The sequence below is a fragment of the Melanotaenia boesemani genome, chromosome 2, assembly GCF_017639745.1.
Source record: "Melanotaenia boesemani isolate fMelBoe1 chromosome 2, fMelBoe1.pri, whole genome shotgun sequence".
NCBI lineage: Eukaryota > Metazoa > Chordata > Actinopteri > Atheriniformes > Melanotaeniidae > Melanotaenia > Melanotaenia boesemani.
The window spans coordinates 15,452,760-15,469,456 of NC_055683.1; the positions used below are offsets into that span (position 1 = coordinate 15,452,760).

The 16,697-nt window shown below is 40.1% G+C and overlaps 1 protein-coding gene across 17 annotated transcripts in view; it reads left to right on the plus strand.

Annotated features, from left to right (window-relative positions):
- The window catches only part of nfixb (nuclear factor I/Xb), a 177,297-nt gene that overhangs the window by 121,540 nt on the left and 39,060 nt on the right, over nt 1-16,697 (plus strand). For 9 of the 17 annotated variants that reach the window (XM_041996882.1, XM_041996910.1, XM_041996931.1 and 6 more), the window contains one exon: nt 14,000-14,077. In XM_041996882.1, coding sequence (XP_041852816.1) covers nt 14,000-14,077 — 78 coding nt within the window. The remainder of the gene's footprint in view (nt 1-13,999; nt 14,078-16,697) is intronic. The other 8 variants (XM_041996920.1, XM_041996941.1, XM_041996978.1 and 5 more) reach the window with 1 other exon arrangement.

A 16,697-nucleotide genomic window follows, 5' to 3' on the forward strand; every position in this document is an offset into this window, starting at 1 on the left:
ATGTTGTCGTGTTCCCTGGTTGCTGTTTCAGCTTTCCGAACTCGTCTGCTTTGGATTCACAGCTCAGACTTTCTCCAGAGGGAAAGTGACACAGTGGGGAATGGCGATAAAATGCCAAGACAAAAGTTCACTGGGTCATGTTTTCTGCTCCCAGTGGAGTTCCCACAATCCACAGACACCAATTCACTCCAAGTTTATGCCCACGTCTCCTCAGTCCCAGTTACTCTTATGGATATATGCTGGTGGATACTGGGAGGGTAGTTTTGCAGCATTTAGCTTTTGGCAGAGTGATGGCAGAGCCTCGTGGGTGCTGCGGCGTGGCGTGTGTTTGCTTTTCCTCGCCTCCCGCCATAGCGCTGGGTTTTGGTCATGTCTGCTTCCTGTCCGGTGCCCCCTTTTGTACCCTCCTCTGCTCTCCTGCTCTGCCAACCAATTCCTCTCTTCTTTTCTCATTCCTCCTTTTATTCCCTGTGCTCTCGTCTTTCTTGGCAAGGCAAAATGTTCCCACAGCCCCCCAAAACTATCTCTCTTTCTTTCTCTCTTTCATTCATGTCTTTTTTTTTGTCCTGACTTCTCTCCTTTTTATTTTGGCCTCCATATCTTCTCCCCCTCTCATTCCCTGGCAAAGCCTGGCATCACATGATCCCTGTTCCCACTTGTGCCCGGACCCTGCTGCACACACACATTAAAACACACATGCATATATCTCAACACGGGAAATGGAGTGCAGCAGGGAGGGCTCACATCTTTCACTTCAGTTTGCAAGAAACTCAATACACACACCTTTGTTGGGGGGTAGCTTTAAAAATACAGTTCAGTGGCAGATATTTAGGTATTTTAACTGACGCCCGATACGCCAGAGAGCTCTCGGCTCTCACACCCCGTCCTCCCCCCTTCTGCTGAAATCGTTCCCATTGCTTTCTCTTTCCCCTGCGAGAGGCAGATTTCTTTAGCATGTGTTGCTGCCCCCGTGCTGCCAACAAGCGACATCTGCAGGCCAAATGGAGTAACAACACCTCTCCATATGCGTTTCCATTTTAACCCTTAAAACTCCAAGCCCCCCCCCCTCTCTTTTTTTTTTGCCATTTTTTGGTCCATTTTCAGTAGAAAAAGAAATGTGTGTAGATGCTCAACCCTTGTAAGCACAGTCAACCAATAATTTTTTCAGGATAGCTTCAGTTCTCAGATTATGAGCCTATAATTATGTAAAATGAGTGTATTAATAGATATAACACCATAAAGGCCACCCATAAACAACAAAACAGAATTTATTACTAGGCAAGATAAGTTTATTAGTATAGCACAATTTTAACAATAGGATTGCTCAATGTGCTTTACAGAAACACTGAAACATGAAAAAGTAAAAACAAAAGAAAAAGAAAGAACAAGATAATTTAGACTTTTAAATAAAAACTTTTCAAATTCAGAAGAGAACAGGTGGGTCTTTAACCTGGATTTACTAACAACACTAACAAAGCACAGATATTTCTACAAAGTACTAACAGTTCTTTCCAGATACAGTAGGTTCCAGAAATAGTAGAAATAAGACACAGATTAACAGAGATCAAGCCTTTTCTCATCTGCAGATTATTCTCTCAAGTCGTGGCTTTTAGGAAAAAAATATTGTTATTGAAACAAACACACAACATAAACTATTTATATATTTACACTTTTTTAACAGTCATTTATGCTGCTATTTATCTATTATCCTTACAAAACCAACTCCAACTCAGCTGGCTTTGGACACCACTGTACATTAAAGACATCTTCTTGGCTTCATTCCTCCATAGAGAACCATTATTTTTGTTTTTATAAGACACATGTAGAACTTTCTGCTCACTTGTTGATCTTTGGCTGCTCCTGATTGGACATTACCGTCAGTTTAAGTCAGTGATCTCCAACCCTGGTCCTCAAAGACAGCTATCCTGCAGGTGTTAGATGTGTCCCTTCTGCAGCATGCCTAATTTAAATGAAGCAGGAAAGCATTGATAGTCTAAATCATAGTGGGCCTTGAGGACCGGTGTTGGGGGTTCCTGATTCAACCTGTCTGATTGGTGGAAAGTTTGACATGAAGGGCTTTATCATAATTTTGGGTCTGGTTAAATCTGGTTAAATAAAGGAGAAATTCAGATAAATATTATAAATAATGCTGTTATCATGAATCACTTAGGATTTACCATATGGTTTTTGAATAAACACTACACAATGGGCTGGATTGTAAACCTCCTGGACAGGAAATACATGCCGTAGATCCCCTAAATGGTAAGCTGTTGATCACAGTTTACCCCACAGAGTTACACACTACAGTTCAAATTAAAGGTAGAGGTTCAAATCAAAAGGGAAAATGTTGTGGAAAAAGAGAATTTTAATATAAGTGTTATAGTAAAAGCTTTGGAGATGAGCTTTAGATCAAAGGGGGATTTTTTGCTAGAGAGTTTTCCCCCTTCTGTGCCCCCCGCCCATCTCTCCCCTGTATATCACAGCTCATCAGCATAGGCTGAGATAAAAGAAACAGGGCAGAGGGAGAGAAGAGGGGGGGTACACATGGGCAACATGCCAGCTCCCTCCATCCTTCCACCCCCTTGCCCTCTTCTCTCTCCCATGGTTGATTCCCTTTAGGCCCCCTCTCACCCCTTCTCACCCCCCGGCTCCCCAGCTCTGTGTGGCGTTGGCACGGAGAGGGCGCAGGCGGCACACAGACGGCTACGCAGATGGGCAACGGGCAATGCAAGGCTGCCTCCCCACACCTGCTCCTTGCTGGCACAGGGCTCGGGCCAGGCGGCCACGTAGTGCACACACACACATACACACAAACACAGATGTGCATCTAACACAGAATTATCTCCCTCAGTTTATTGAACTTTCCCACATATAGACGGGATCTGAGAAGAAGAAGGGGGTGGGTGGCTGAGCACCCACATGCAAATACTCCCACAACACAGCTATAGATGCTGCACATGCATGCTTGTGTGTTTTAATAAAAGAACACCGTCTCCCTCCCACACTCTGCTGCACAGCCTGTCAGTCACAGATGTTTACATGCTTATCTCCAACTGCGCCTCAACATGTGCTCTCCAGAAATTTTTTGCACTCACACACGATCATAAACATATAGAAGACACAATCTCACATCACGTAGCCACCAAACGATGTATTTATAGTTTTACGCCCACACATTCACACTTCAGCACTACTAGCACGGAAACACATTTCACAATTAATCGCATCGCCCCATGCCGTGCTGTCACATGCAGTTACATGCCAGACATTCACAGAACTACACCGAGATGCACCATTGTCACTTTTGCACTGAATGTGGGCACAAAGATTGATTTATACAGACTCGGGAAATATGTTTGAATGCATCAAAAAAGACAAAAAAAGATGACAATTTGCTTCCTGGGAGCCTGTAACTGCTGTCCTGAAGCTGCTGCTCTAATTTTTGTTATACATACTTGTATAACGACAATAAAGTATCTTAATAGCTAGGGTGTGGAGAAAGAAGCCAAATAAACTTCCCAAGAAGGTGCCAAAAATAGCTGAAAGGAAAATCCATCCTAAAACAGAAAAGCCCCGGTGTTATTCCTTCCATTCGTGAAAGCTCAGTCTTAATTTGTGAGGAAAAATGAGCTGCTCCAGTGACGGTAAATGGGCCATTACCCCAGTCACAGAGGGGTAGTTTTAATGGGATCCAGCAGCTTTTTGAGTATAAACATCAACATTTTTAATTCTTTATTTTCTCTACACATTATCATTATCATGTATCTTTGATTATGTTATCACTCAAACAAGCAAGCATAGAGTTAAACTGCTAAAGCCGATAACTGTGTGGAAGCTGCTGTTCCAGATGTCCTAACAACTCAGCAGGAATAACCACAATGTTCTCCCCATCCCTGTTATTATCTTGTTTCACCTAACTGTATATTATCTAATGAAACTAATTCCCATGAAACATCCAGGGGTATTTGCACAACTCTCTGAACTTAAATGTGGTCACACTGAGCTGAGCTCTACCATCAAAGTAAATACTACTCCCCCCAAGTATGGTGGTGTCCAATCAGAAACCTCGAGCTTAAAAGCCAGGCTCAGAACGAGATTTGCTTGTAGAAGATTGAAATGCAAGAGGCGGTGGTGGGGCGATCAGAAGGCGATGAGTAGTTCTCAAAAAACTGGAGAAAGGATGAAAACGAAAGGGTGTTGGAGGGAAGAGGAAGGAGGTGGAGAAAGAGGAGGAGGAGGGTAAAAAAAAGAAAAAACAAGGTTAAAATGAAGTCCAATAAAAGAGCGGGGTGAACATCTGTGTGGGATAGCCGCAGAGATTAGGAGGGTTTGGAACATTTTAAGCGCATTAAAGATTAAAAAAAAGGTCAGAATGTTTAGCAACATACTGATAAACCTCTTAAGCGAAACCCAATTGGGGAGGCTGTTCGGCTTCTTTTTTCAGAGGCTGCTGGATGGGCTGGGGGTGCGGGTGGAGCATTGGGTTGAGGATGCACAGCCATGTATTTTAGTGATACCAATTACAGTTTCCTTACAGGCTGCATAATCCTACATTATATTTGGGATTTCTGTGTCTCCATAAGTTACAGTTCAATCAGGTAAAGATGCATGAGCACTGCACCTCAGATGCACTCCAACATCTGTATTATTGTCAGCAAATAGCGAGTACAGTATGTTATTTATCCTTAAAACTGCCATCCAGGAGGTTTACAATCCAGCCCTTAATGTAGTGTTTAGTCAGGGACTCTATGATGAATTCACAATGAGTTATCCAAGATAACAGAATTATTTATCACATTTTTGTAGTAAATAGAGATCACAATCATTGCTATTTTGCTAGGATATCTGATACGACCAATGAGATACCTTAAATTGATGGTAATGTCCAATCAGGGGCAGACAAAGATCAACAAGTGAGCAGAAAGTTCTGTGTGTGTCTGAAAAGAAGAAAATTAACGGTCCTCTGTGGCTGGAATAAAGCAAAGAAAATGTTTTTGATGCTCGGTGGTGCCAAAAAGCAGCTGAGTTGGAGTTGGTTTTGTGAGGACAGTAAGCAGTTATTGGCCTAAATCACTAAATAGCAAAAAACAGCTGGGGGAAAAAGTGTAAACATGTAAATAGTTTCTATTGTGTTTGTTTAAATGACTAAATTTCTTTTTTCCTGAAAGCCAAGACTTGAGAGAATGAAATGCAGATAAGAAAATGCTTGATCACTGTTGATCTGTGTTTTATTTCTATAAAGTACAAGCAAATAAATTCTATTTTGTTTACTTAGTTGTTCTATATGGCGCCATATCTATTGATTTGCTCATTTTAGCCTCATAGTCGGACAACTGGGGCTGTCCTAAAGAAATTTCTGGATGTTGACTGGGATTAAAAGTCTTCTAGATGCATTAATACTTAAAAAAATGTTTAGAATTTGAGGTAAAATAGAAAAATTAAAGGAAAAATAAATAGCAAGAAATAATTCCCCGGATGATTAAAACGAACAACTAAAAATGGGGGGTTAGTATCTGAGTTCAGGATGTCAGTGGTTTGATACCCTGTAGGAAATGCTGCCTGTATTTGCAGCTTTCTAATGGCCAACATTTGGCCTTGAAGATGTCGTTGACTGAGCATGGCTGCCTACCTAAACTAATCTCAGCTACGTATCCAGCAGTCATGACTTACACTTAGGTTAGTTTCTCACCGCGCTTGCTTTAATCCATATCAGAGCTGGCCATGATATCTGCACAATAACTGGATTTTACATTATTGGGCTTTAACCAACTCTTTGTACAGTTTGCACTGGTGCACCTAACTTTTTAATTTGGGTGCAGCAACAAAAACATGAGGTACACTCCAATTTTCCCAGAATCACACCCAAATTTTTCAGTGACTATAATTAATTTCATTGGAAATTTGTGGAAGTAAACCTGTCTGAGTCATCTCTACCACTTGGTTTGGAATAACAAGTGTTTGTTTTTCTACTACTGTTCAAGTTTTGACAATTTTGCTCTTGTTCTTACTGCATCATTAACTGTTATATCAAACCTTTGTAAAATAAGAAATAATAAAAATGTTAATTCTTGAAATTATTGGTATTATTTCTCAAGAAAAAAAAATCAAAGAAAACATTTTTGTCGTGCTTAGTTTGAACTTTAAAGAGTTAAAGATTGTCTTTTGAGCATCACCCATATGTACCCGTGAGGTTTAGGAAAATTCATTGTTGTGTGGAATTTTATAATTATTTTGGATAACTTCAGTGGTTCTGCCAGCTTCTTACCTTCTGCTGAACTTCTGGGGAAGAGTTCAGGTGACGTTTATCTTAGTGGTGCCTGGATATTTACCTCAGAGTCATGACAGCAGGATTCAGGAACATGTGGATTTATCTGAAACAAAAAACTTTCTAAAAGCCAATTTTTCTCCATCTTGAAATGATATTTGACTCGTCTGACTGAATGCCTAATGAGGGCTGATCGCAATTTCAAGCCAGCACACTATACAGTGTATGCTTGCGGATCAGAGCCAATCAGACGAGAAGACCCACCCCTTTTCTGCCTTTAAATATTTTATAATCAGGGTGTCATTCTCCTCTGAGCTCAGGTATGAAGGAGGGAATAAACACAGAATATCCAGACAGACATTCAGAGAGATAAAAGTTCTGCACCTACACCTGGGATATGTTAGGCGCACCAGTGCAACCAAGAAAAAGAAATTAGCCAAGCTCTGTCCATGCCATAAGCCAAATTACGCCCAGCCTACGACTTATGTGCCAAGTCTGGCAGACAAAACACTTCCCAATGCCATAACTGAACCATAACAGCTATAACTAACCCAAATACGTTTGCTGTCTGGGTGAACACATTAAAAAAGATGACCATTAGTCATTCAGCACTGTCTTCTTGATGCATGAAAACGAAGGGAATCATGTCAGATTCAATGCATCAAATAATTTTAGAATTTGCAGCAATGCCAGATGACAAAGATTGACTTGGCTTAACCTGCCTGAGATTGCTGGTCCACACACACGCCACCATAAATGAGGAGGAGGGCGATCCAAAAACGGAGTTAATGAAGCTGAGGAGGAGCAGAGGAGAGGGGAGGGGTGAGACAAAGATGAAGGAGGGGAGAGGACAGTGGGGGGTCTGTCCATGGAGCGGTCGGTGGAGGAGGCACCTATCATTTAACTGTGAGCTGAACCATGTCTGGAGAGCTATCCTTAAATGACACAGCACACAGAGGGTGAGGAGAGAGAGCGAGTCCAATTGGCAACCAGCTGTGGGCTGCTGTTGTACTGCCAGTGAGTTATGTACAGTCACATGCTTTTTTTATGAGGCCTTCACAGTCTTTGCAGACTTGCATTAAATGGCTCTTTCAATCATAACGGCCAAATGGATCTTCTCTTTCTTTTAGATCTGTCCTTTCCTGTTTGGATTTAGCCAATAACTTTTTTTTAGGGTTAGAAATCAAAATTACATTGTTATATGTTTAAAAAAAGTAAAGGTGTTTCTACTATGCCTCCCTCATCTTAATAGATGCTATTTCCACCCTTCACGTGCAGTTGCTCTCATGGCCACTAGATGTCCATTGGTTCAATTTGCAAATGCATACATGAAAGCAATTAAAAAAAGAACTGCCCACATGCGTCCTTTACGTTGGCAAGGTTGTTAGGCGATACATCCACCAGAGGCCATTGCAGAGTTAGCTTCAGAGTTCTGATGTCAGTTTCACTGGAAAACATGGTGACAGTGAAGGAGATCATGATAATGGACATTCTAATGAAGAGCCTGTGCAGTAGATGGTGGTAGACAGTGAGACCAAATACATCTTGGCTTTCTCTTCTTCTTCATTCTTCCTTGTTCCTTTGACTGGTCACAGGTGAGCTTTTTATGTAACGTTGCCCGTTATGGTTTTCGGTGGTACTGCTCTGTTTAATGCGTGGGAATACATCTCCATAGCCTCTCTGAAAAGGACGCAGAAGATGGATAGAAGGCTCTGTCTGTATATTTAACGCAGAACATAAATGAGGCTTAATTGTTTTACTATGTGCAAAATCCTCCACTGCTAATAAAGAAAAAGCTTACCACCATAGTCCGATCTCTTGGGCGTGATCCTGTTCCCAGCTCTGACATCTGATTTCCAAGAAAGCAGGAAGAGCTAATAGTCTTTGCAGTATGTATAGATATATTCTCTGTACTAGTGACCCTTAAAAAACGCCATGCAAAATGAGTCTGTAAGATAAATGAATAAAGAATAAAAGCTTTTAAAAGGAAAGTGTTATTGGCTTCGGCACATGAAGTGTTTTTTAAAGAACTGCAGGGCCGTGTTTTAATTCTTTAGCTAATTGCTGTTTGTTGTTGCAGGTTTGCCTGGTTTGTGTCATTTGATTATTGTCTAAACAACGGTTAAATCCATAAAGACTGGCTTTAATAAACCAAACCAATCTTTAAACAGTCCAACCCCAGTCTGCCATTCATCTGTCATCATACATCATACACAAACACACACACACAGACTAATGCTGACACATGCACAAGTCATAGATATCGTAGCTACAGCTGGACAGCTGTTGCCGGTATTTTACCCACTTTCTGTTCTTGCTAAAAATAGTACATCTGTGTATGTTTGCATGAATATGAATCTGGTCAAGTAGAGGGTTGAAAGGGAGACGAGGGGTGGATGTTTCAGAGGAGGTACTGTATTGAAGGACAGCTGCAGGAAGATGCAGCTCATTCTCATCAGACACAATGATAATTCCTCACGTTGGAAGAGCTGATTTATGGAAACACTCGTGTCCTTCCAGCCAAGTTTAACATCCAAAGCCGTTCCGTTTTATCTTCAGTTCGGGAATGATGATGGGAATTTTTATAGTCTATCAACTGTCTTAAAAATCCCCTTCTCTTTGTGCACATTAAATTACACGAGGCCTGTTTGCTCACGTGCGCCTGCAACACACAAACAAACACCGCAGACTGCTGGGTAAATTAGCACAGCGTGCGCGGCATGCTCTCGGATATGAATGCGTGCCGGAAAATGAGTCCATTAGCGCCGGCAATGGCTGCCAGTGTACTAAGTGAGCATGTGTGTGTGATTTTACATTCAAGTGTCTTAATGATCGGCTCTCGTGTAATTGTGCCTACATGTGTGTGTGTGGCGTGCTTTTTTTTTTTGGTGTGCAAGATGAACTGACTGATTGCATAAGTGTGATTTTCAAGTGTGTGTACATTAGCCTGAGTGTGAGTTATCGGCCACAGTCTGCATCTGCTGTGTGATAAATGTATAGCCAGTGTTAACTTTAACACACGCATAGCAGTGACTGTACAATATATTGACCAGGCAACCAAATGAACTCTGTGTGTGTGTGTGTGTGTGTGATTAGAGCGATTGCATGGTGTGGTTGATGCACTGTGTGTGTGTCTGTTGTATTATCTCTAGCAGGGCATGTGCAGGGAGCCTTGGGGCGACTGTGCACAGGAGATAAGAGTGATTCATCCGTGTTTGAACATTGCGTAAGTGTGTGTGTGTGTGTGAGAGAGAGAGCGTGTTTGTGCTTTGGAGGCATGTGTTATCCATGTGTATGTGCTAACACTCGAACCTACACGTAAATATACGTGGGTACGTATGTCCCAGTCAGTGTCATGCATGTGTTATCGGTGTGGGTGTGCACAAAGGGTTTTGCAGGGATTGGGGGCCTGCTGGCAGTGATTTCTCCCTGCAGGTGGTCTATAGAGCATATATAATAATATAATAACACACAGCTTCTCTATTGTTCCCCGTCAGGATGAAGCATCGTTGTTTATTAGAAGCGTCATGCTCCTTGCGCGCAATTACTCCTGTACAACCACCTTCAGAGTACAGACACAATATATATTTAGGTGCTTGTAACTGTGCCAAGGATTATACACAGAAAAACCCTGCATACACAGATCTGCATGTAGAAATTAAATAAAATTAAACAAGAACAAACGCATGTCTATATCATATATTCATGCATGGATTGGTTTCATAGCACAAAAAAACACAGAAGAAAATGGCAAAAAGGGAACTAATAAATAGATTAAATTGAAATATCTTTCAGACGAGGAGCACTTTTTGTTCTTTTTCTGAAGGGGATGTATGAAAAAGTGTTCCCACTAGTAGAAACTGAGAGCATGGCCTCCTTTAATTAATATTACCCAGCAAACTAGATGCTTTTTGTGATAAATAAATCCATTCATTCGGAAATTTAGCAAAAAAAATGGATGATGCTGATTTTATTTGTGAAAACCCACATGAAAGAATACAAATTTTTCTTTCTTTCTTTCTTTCTTTCTTTCTTACTTCTCATTAATTTTTAATCAAACCTCAGTTTTAACTTTTCATAGTGCAGAATCGGATCATGTTCCCTCTTAAAAACTAAATCTCCTCAGAGTGATAGCTCTCATAAGCAGTCATTTCATTCCATAAGTGGTTCGTTACAGCCTTGTTTGCAGAAGCTGAGACATTTAAAGTTAAAGGATGGACAAGCTGAAAGCAAGTCGCCTGATCATCAGTCAATTAATTCATTGTGCGTTTTGCCTGATGTGAAAGTGGGAGATGGGCAGGCGTTGAATTTCTTTTGATATATTCAGCATTTTTCATCATTTCATTACAGGGAAAAAGTGGTCATATTACGCTGCATTTTTTCATATTAAGATTTGATGTTTTTTTTGCCTAAAATGTCAGTAAAATAGTGAAAAAAATAATAGTCAGATCACATAGGTAAAGTTGCGCTGAAAACAAAGATACCACACATAGGTATAGTAGCCCCCCATGGCTGAGCTATTTAGTCCAATTTCAAGGATGATCTGTTTAGATCATATCAACACACAGAAATACACAACCCTGGTGTGTTAACTCTGGTTATAATCAAATAAGACCTCTGCTCAAAGTTTCCTCCATCTTGATTTTATGCACAATAAGCAGCATCTGAGAAGGTTTTAAGCTGCAGCTTCTGCTCTCTGTCACATCCGTTATAAACATGTTATTCTGCTCTCATCACAATAATCTGTCCCTGCTAAGTTTATATGAATTATTATGAGGGAGAAATCATGCTGTGAGTAAACTGAGACTTTAGGACTTAGTTTTACGCAATGCTGCAGAAAAACACAGTGACTCTTCAAGACGTAAACATTCAATTTTCCTCAAGTTAATAACGAAACTGTTGTAGGAGTTTAATTAAATCCTCATGATCGTAACAGACTGTTAACAGGCTTAATCACAAGGAAAGAAAAAGAGCTCTGCTTACTTACTGCACTACTATTAATCTTTACAGTGATATGTTATTGTAAGAAAACTGTGACTCTTTAGAAGTTTGTATGTTAAACTTCACTTGATTTACTGTCCAGTCTCATGCAAATGGAAAATATTGCAGGTGTCTTCTTTCTGTCATTTTGACTGGCTCGGCTGAGCGAAGCATTAGGAAAAGCGACGGATATCAGTGACTGCTTGTTATTCAGGATGAAGCCATGTCTCATGTATGGAAGGAGCTGTTGTTAGGCTAAACTGTCAGCCACACCTCCCTGTTTTTAAAATGGCCACTGCCAACACTGGGACTCAACACCCTTACATGAGGTAAAAACCTTTTTCATAGTCCTGAGTGAGCCCAGGATTGTGGCCCACGGTTCATCGTATGGGTTTATACTGCAAACCTGAACCTCAATTTTTTTTTTTATTCTTCTTATAAGACATAATTTAATTTTAGTAAAGTAGTTTTCATTTTAACAACTAGAAACCCCCGTTTGAATCCTCACTATCATAAAATACGAACTTGTGTCATACTTATTTGGAAAATCAAATTTACCTTCCTCAAACTTTATCAAACCACTTCTCAAGTAGTGTGTGACTGTCTTTGATTCCTCCTTGGAATCAAGATGAGTCAAAACAAAAACCACAAAAGTTGTGAAAAATTGGGTTGATAGCACCAGAGGAGTGTATTTAAGACCATAAAACGGAGCTCGACTGATATAGTAATAAAGTCGGCCTTGTGATATTGTAGCTCAGCGGCTGTCGGTCCGTTCGCTGCCAAGAGAGACTTAAACAAAACAACACACTGAGCTCCTGCCAGTAAGCTATATTATTATCTTCATTCCAACTAATTGCCAGGCCAAACAGCGACACATATGCACACGCAGGCTTCGACAACCACTCATCATTAGGGAATTTAAGTGTAAGTGTGCCTGTCTCTTGTTGTCATGACAACCATGCACTGAATTTTGGCTTGAGAGGTTTCACAAAGTGTAAAAAGAGATATTTTTTTTTTTTTTTTTTTTTTTTTTTTTTTACAAGTTTCTGCCTGTAGTGAGACTAAATCTGATTTAATTGTCTTTATTGATAGCATTGATCCCTGCATGTTGTTGTCAACACGTGCGACTTCGGACTATTAGTCCTAAAGACAAGATACCTGCAGACAGGCGTCCTGGTGGTTTGTCCTCCTTCCTTTTGCATTGCACATCAACTGTAGATCTATTTATCTTTAAGACCATTGGGGCTGTGTGTGTGTGTGTGAGAGAGAGAGAGAGAGAGAGAGCTTTGTAAGCATGTGTGTCTGTTTGTGTGTAAGTGTGGGTGTGCCGTCAGCTAGTAGGAATGCATGGGTACCGCCAAAGCTAAGATGGCTGCCAAGCGCTAAGATGGCTGCCAGGATTCCACAGAGCGACAGCACGAGAGAGAAAGAGATTTAGAGACATGACGAGTGTGGGAGAAATTGAGGGAGAAAGACCTGAAGATGGGTTCTGACTCCCAGTAGGATGAGGGACGGGTGTTACGAGAAAAATAAAAAGAAACTCTGTCTTTGTGTGTTTCTCCCTTTTCTTTTTGGCGTTAACGGGGAGGTGAATTCTTGTCTCTTTTTGTTTTCTCGGTTTTGGCAGTAGGCAGACTGAGGGGTGAATGGTGTAGCAGTTTTACTGGCACATAACACACTACCACCACCCAAGATTAGGACTCTGATTTGGGCTTAGAAGATGTAGAGTTTGGGGGGCCTAGTGCAGACTGCTGCAGGGCCACGTTCTAATTAAGGAGACTTGGCCCAAGGCGCCTCTAAAACTTAAACGCTGGGGGGGTAATTGGTCTAAATTGTATATATGATACAACCATAAAACTCAGCAAAGCTGCATTACACATCTAAAGAAGAATGGCAGCCAGCGGGCCAAACAAAACTAGCTGAAGTAGGCAGCTCTCTGTTTGCCTGCCTGCCCCTGTAGATGTGGAGGTAAACTCAGGAGATACAGTCCAAATAATGGCTGTAACATAAAAATGTACACTTTACAAGTCATCAGTGGAGAAGCTGAGCTTTCCTGGGAACTCTTTACTCAACTTGTGCTGTCAAAGGTTTTTAGTAAGAGTTTGTGTGTGTGCCAGCAGCTTCACCCAACCTGCAGGGTTCATAGTAGCAATGATAAAATGATGAGTGTACATTTTATTGAACAAGAAGAGCAAGAAAAGTTGCAGTTTAACACAAACCAGAGAGAAAGTCTCAATGATGCCTTTGTTGTATCTCAGCTTACAAGTCAACAATGGGGTAGATGGGGTTTCTAAAGGCCTCTACTGAAAGTGTTTTAGTCCTTTAAGAAGAAGTGTGAACTAAATAAACACAAAGGTTTGATTCAGCTCATATCTAGATCCCCAAAATCCTTAAAAATATTAGGTTTCTAGGGTCTGATACAACAAACACATTGATTTCACTAATGATCTGTATATTGGATGAATAGACTATGTTAAGCTCTTCATTATCCATTCTTAGAAAGGTTTGTTTCCAGTAGTGACCTTTTGTTTTGGTATTAAATGATTTTCAACTGAGACTGAACCCGTGTGGAAATACACTCCCATCATTAGTCTCATCCTGACATCTCAGTGGAAAGAATGAAAACAGGTGCCAACCCCCATCAACTTTTTTTAAGACTTTCCTCTGATACTGACCTGCCCCTTACCCTGAGCAATGTCCAGACATCTGTCCACCTGACTAAGTGTGCGCCCCCCCTCTTTCTTTCTCTTCCAGAACAATCAGGACAATCAGACAACTCAAACCAGCAAGGAGACACAGACGTCAAGCCCCCACCAAATGGTGAGTTTACAAGTACGTCCTGTGGTACTTAAAATCACACTCATTATGTTCACATACACCTCTGCATTAAATTAAATATTTGTGCTTACAAAGACTTGCATTTATACGGATACTTAAATTCATACACGAGTATTCTCATTTCCCCAACACGCACTGTGTGTTAGTGTGTTTGGGCAGGTTTGGGGCCGAGTTTATTATGGTTAGGAGAGTTGATGGTACTGTAGCGTGGGGGCTGTGCTTGGATTGTGGCAGGCCACTCATAAATCACGCTGACGTTATTAGAAGATGGGAACCACATGGCCGCTGCCGAGCTGAGTGCTGACCTCATGCGTTGTCCCCGCTGTGGTTAACCCCAGGCAGGGATGGAGAGATGAAGCAAGAGATGGAGAACGAGAGGGAAATGTTGGGGGATTGAAATGAAAATGAGAGGTGAGGAGGATGATGGACAGGTGAAGGATAAAGTGGAAAGGAGGGTGGAGGTAAGGAGTAAGGGTGTGGATTTGAAATCAACTCAACCCTGAAACTTCAGTCCTTAATGCAAACACCATGTAGACCTGAAGGCTATATATGACTTTTTAACCTTTAATTAACCAGGAAAACAAATTATTTCAATTTAATTTTCCACCTAGATCACTTTTTAGGTAAAAGAAACGCATGGAGCCAAAGTCAGGTCAAGCTAGGTCCTGCATTAGCGTGAGTATAGTTAATAAACAGCCATTTGTCCACACATCATAACACTATCAGTCACATTTCTGAGTGTAAGCAGAGTTTCTTCTGCTTCCTTTCCTTCCTGGCTGGTCGCTTGTTTCAGCTGCCTGCTTTTTACTTTTGGTTTATGCAAAAAAAATGTTATTGTTTTGTCTTTTTTTCTTTTTAAAGGGTACTGTAAATAACATTAAAAGATTACACCTAAACTTTTTATTTATTTATCCAAGTTTTTAAACAAATCTTGCTTGCTAGCTATTTTTTTCATATTCAGGCTATTCTAGGTTCATTTGAATGTCATTTGAACATTACTATTACTAGTTTAATTTGTTTTGTTTTGTTTAGTTTTTTTTTAGATAAATCTTACTAACTAACTTATTTTTGTCATATTCAGGTAAAATTAGTCTTAGATTCTAGGAGAGGTTAGGTTAAAGGTAAAGCTAAATGTCACTATTAGCAGTTTAATCTTTTTATTTATTTTTTTTATAAATCTTTCTAGCGAGCTAATTTTTTCAGTCAGGTAAGAGTCGACTTTGTTTCTGGTTAGATTAAGGTTAAAGATAAACATCACAATGACCACTTTTACTTTTATGAATAAATGTTGTCGCAGGGGCAGTGAGGAGGAAGAACTCCAATGCTGGTGTGACAGGACAAAAACAGAAACCTAACAAAAACTAAACCACAAAGGATCCTACAGATCAGACCGTGACACTTGTTAGCTAGATCTTTTTTTTTTCACAGTCAGGTAAGAGTAGATTTGGATTCTATTTTTGGTTAAGGGTCAAGCTAAAAATCACACTAAGCACTTTGTTACCAAATTGCACTTGAATGAGCTCATAGTTTCGCCATTGAGGTGCAGCTGTAATAAATTAAAGGATGTTAGCAAACAACTACCTATTGACAGATAGCTAAGTTATCCATCACATTAGCATTAGCTCTGTTTTTAGTTTAGATCTCCAGGGGGGAAATATGGGTTTTAGCTCCACCGTGTTCTCAAGCTAACTATCCTTGTTTGATTCAGAGTGAGTATAAATTTAAGAATTTTTTTTTATGGAAAAGCTGCTTTTCAAGCAAACCTTGGAAATGTAACTTAACATAAAATGTACATTAGACTTATTTTTATTATCTGATTTGGACTGGATAAATTAGCGTGCGTCTTGTTTTCAAAAGCTGGTGGTATAGCTTGTGTTGCACATGACTGTGCGATCACAATGAAACCTTGTTGATTCGGCCATCTGCAAGCAAAATGTGAGCTAGGCCAGAGAATTTATTTCAGCTAGATATGTTGTGATTACATGTCATTGGCCATGTTTATTTTCTGGAAGCAGAAGAAGCTGATCACTTATTTGATCAGTCACAATCGTTAGGCCAGAGCTGATTAGGAGTCACTGCTAATAATCCTGTCTCATGAAAGTAACCACACGATCCATCAACATGTAAAACATAGTTGCAGCCAATTTTCAAGTTATGTAGATAGTTTTGATGTTTTGCCTTTAAGGAAGTCTTTTGGCAGAAATGGATCGTAAAATCCTCAGTCCCAGTAAAGTTGTGAAGTTTCCTAAAATGAAATAAAAACTTAAATCTGTTTTCATTACTTTTAAACAGAAATGATTTGGATTCTTCACTGATAAGCTTCATTGTATTTAGAAATCATACACAAATTTAAAATTGGATATAAAGGCAAAGCAAAACAGAAACATTCACAGAATATATAAGTAAAAGCTTTCTGTATTTTTCTTCAACCAGCCCATCAATCAATGACAGGTGAGGGTGCCAAGATTGGGTGTAAAAGTTGAATCCTCCAAGTCTTGTCTTTCCAAGCTTTGATGAGTCATGGTTCATCAGTTTGTGCCAAACTCTGTCAAAGAATCATTAATCAGTTTAATTTTTTTTCTAACTGAGCTTTTCTGCAAAAAAAAAAAAAAAG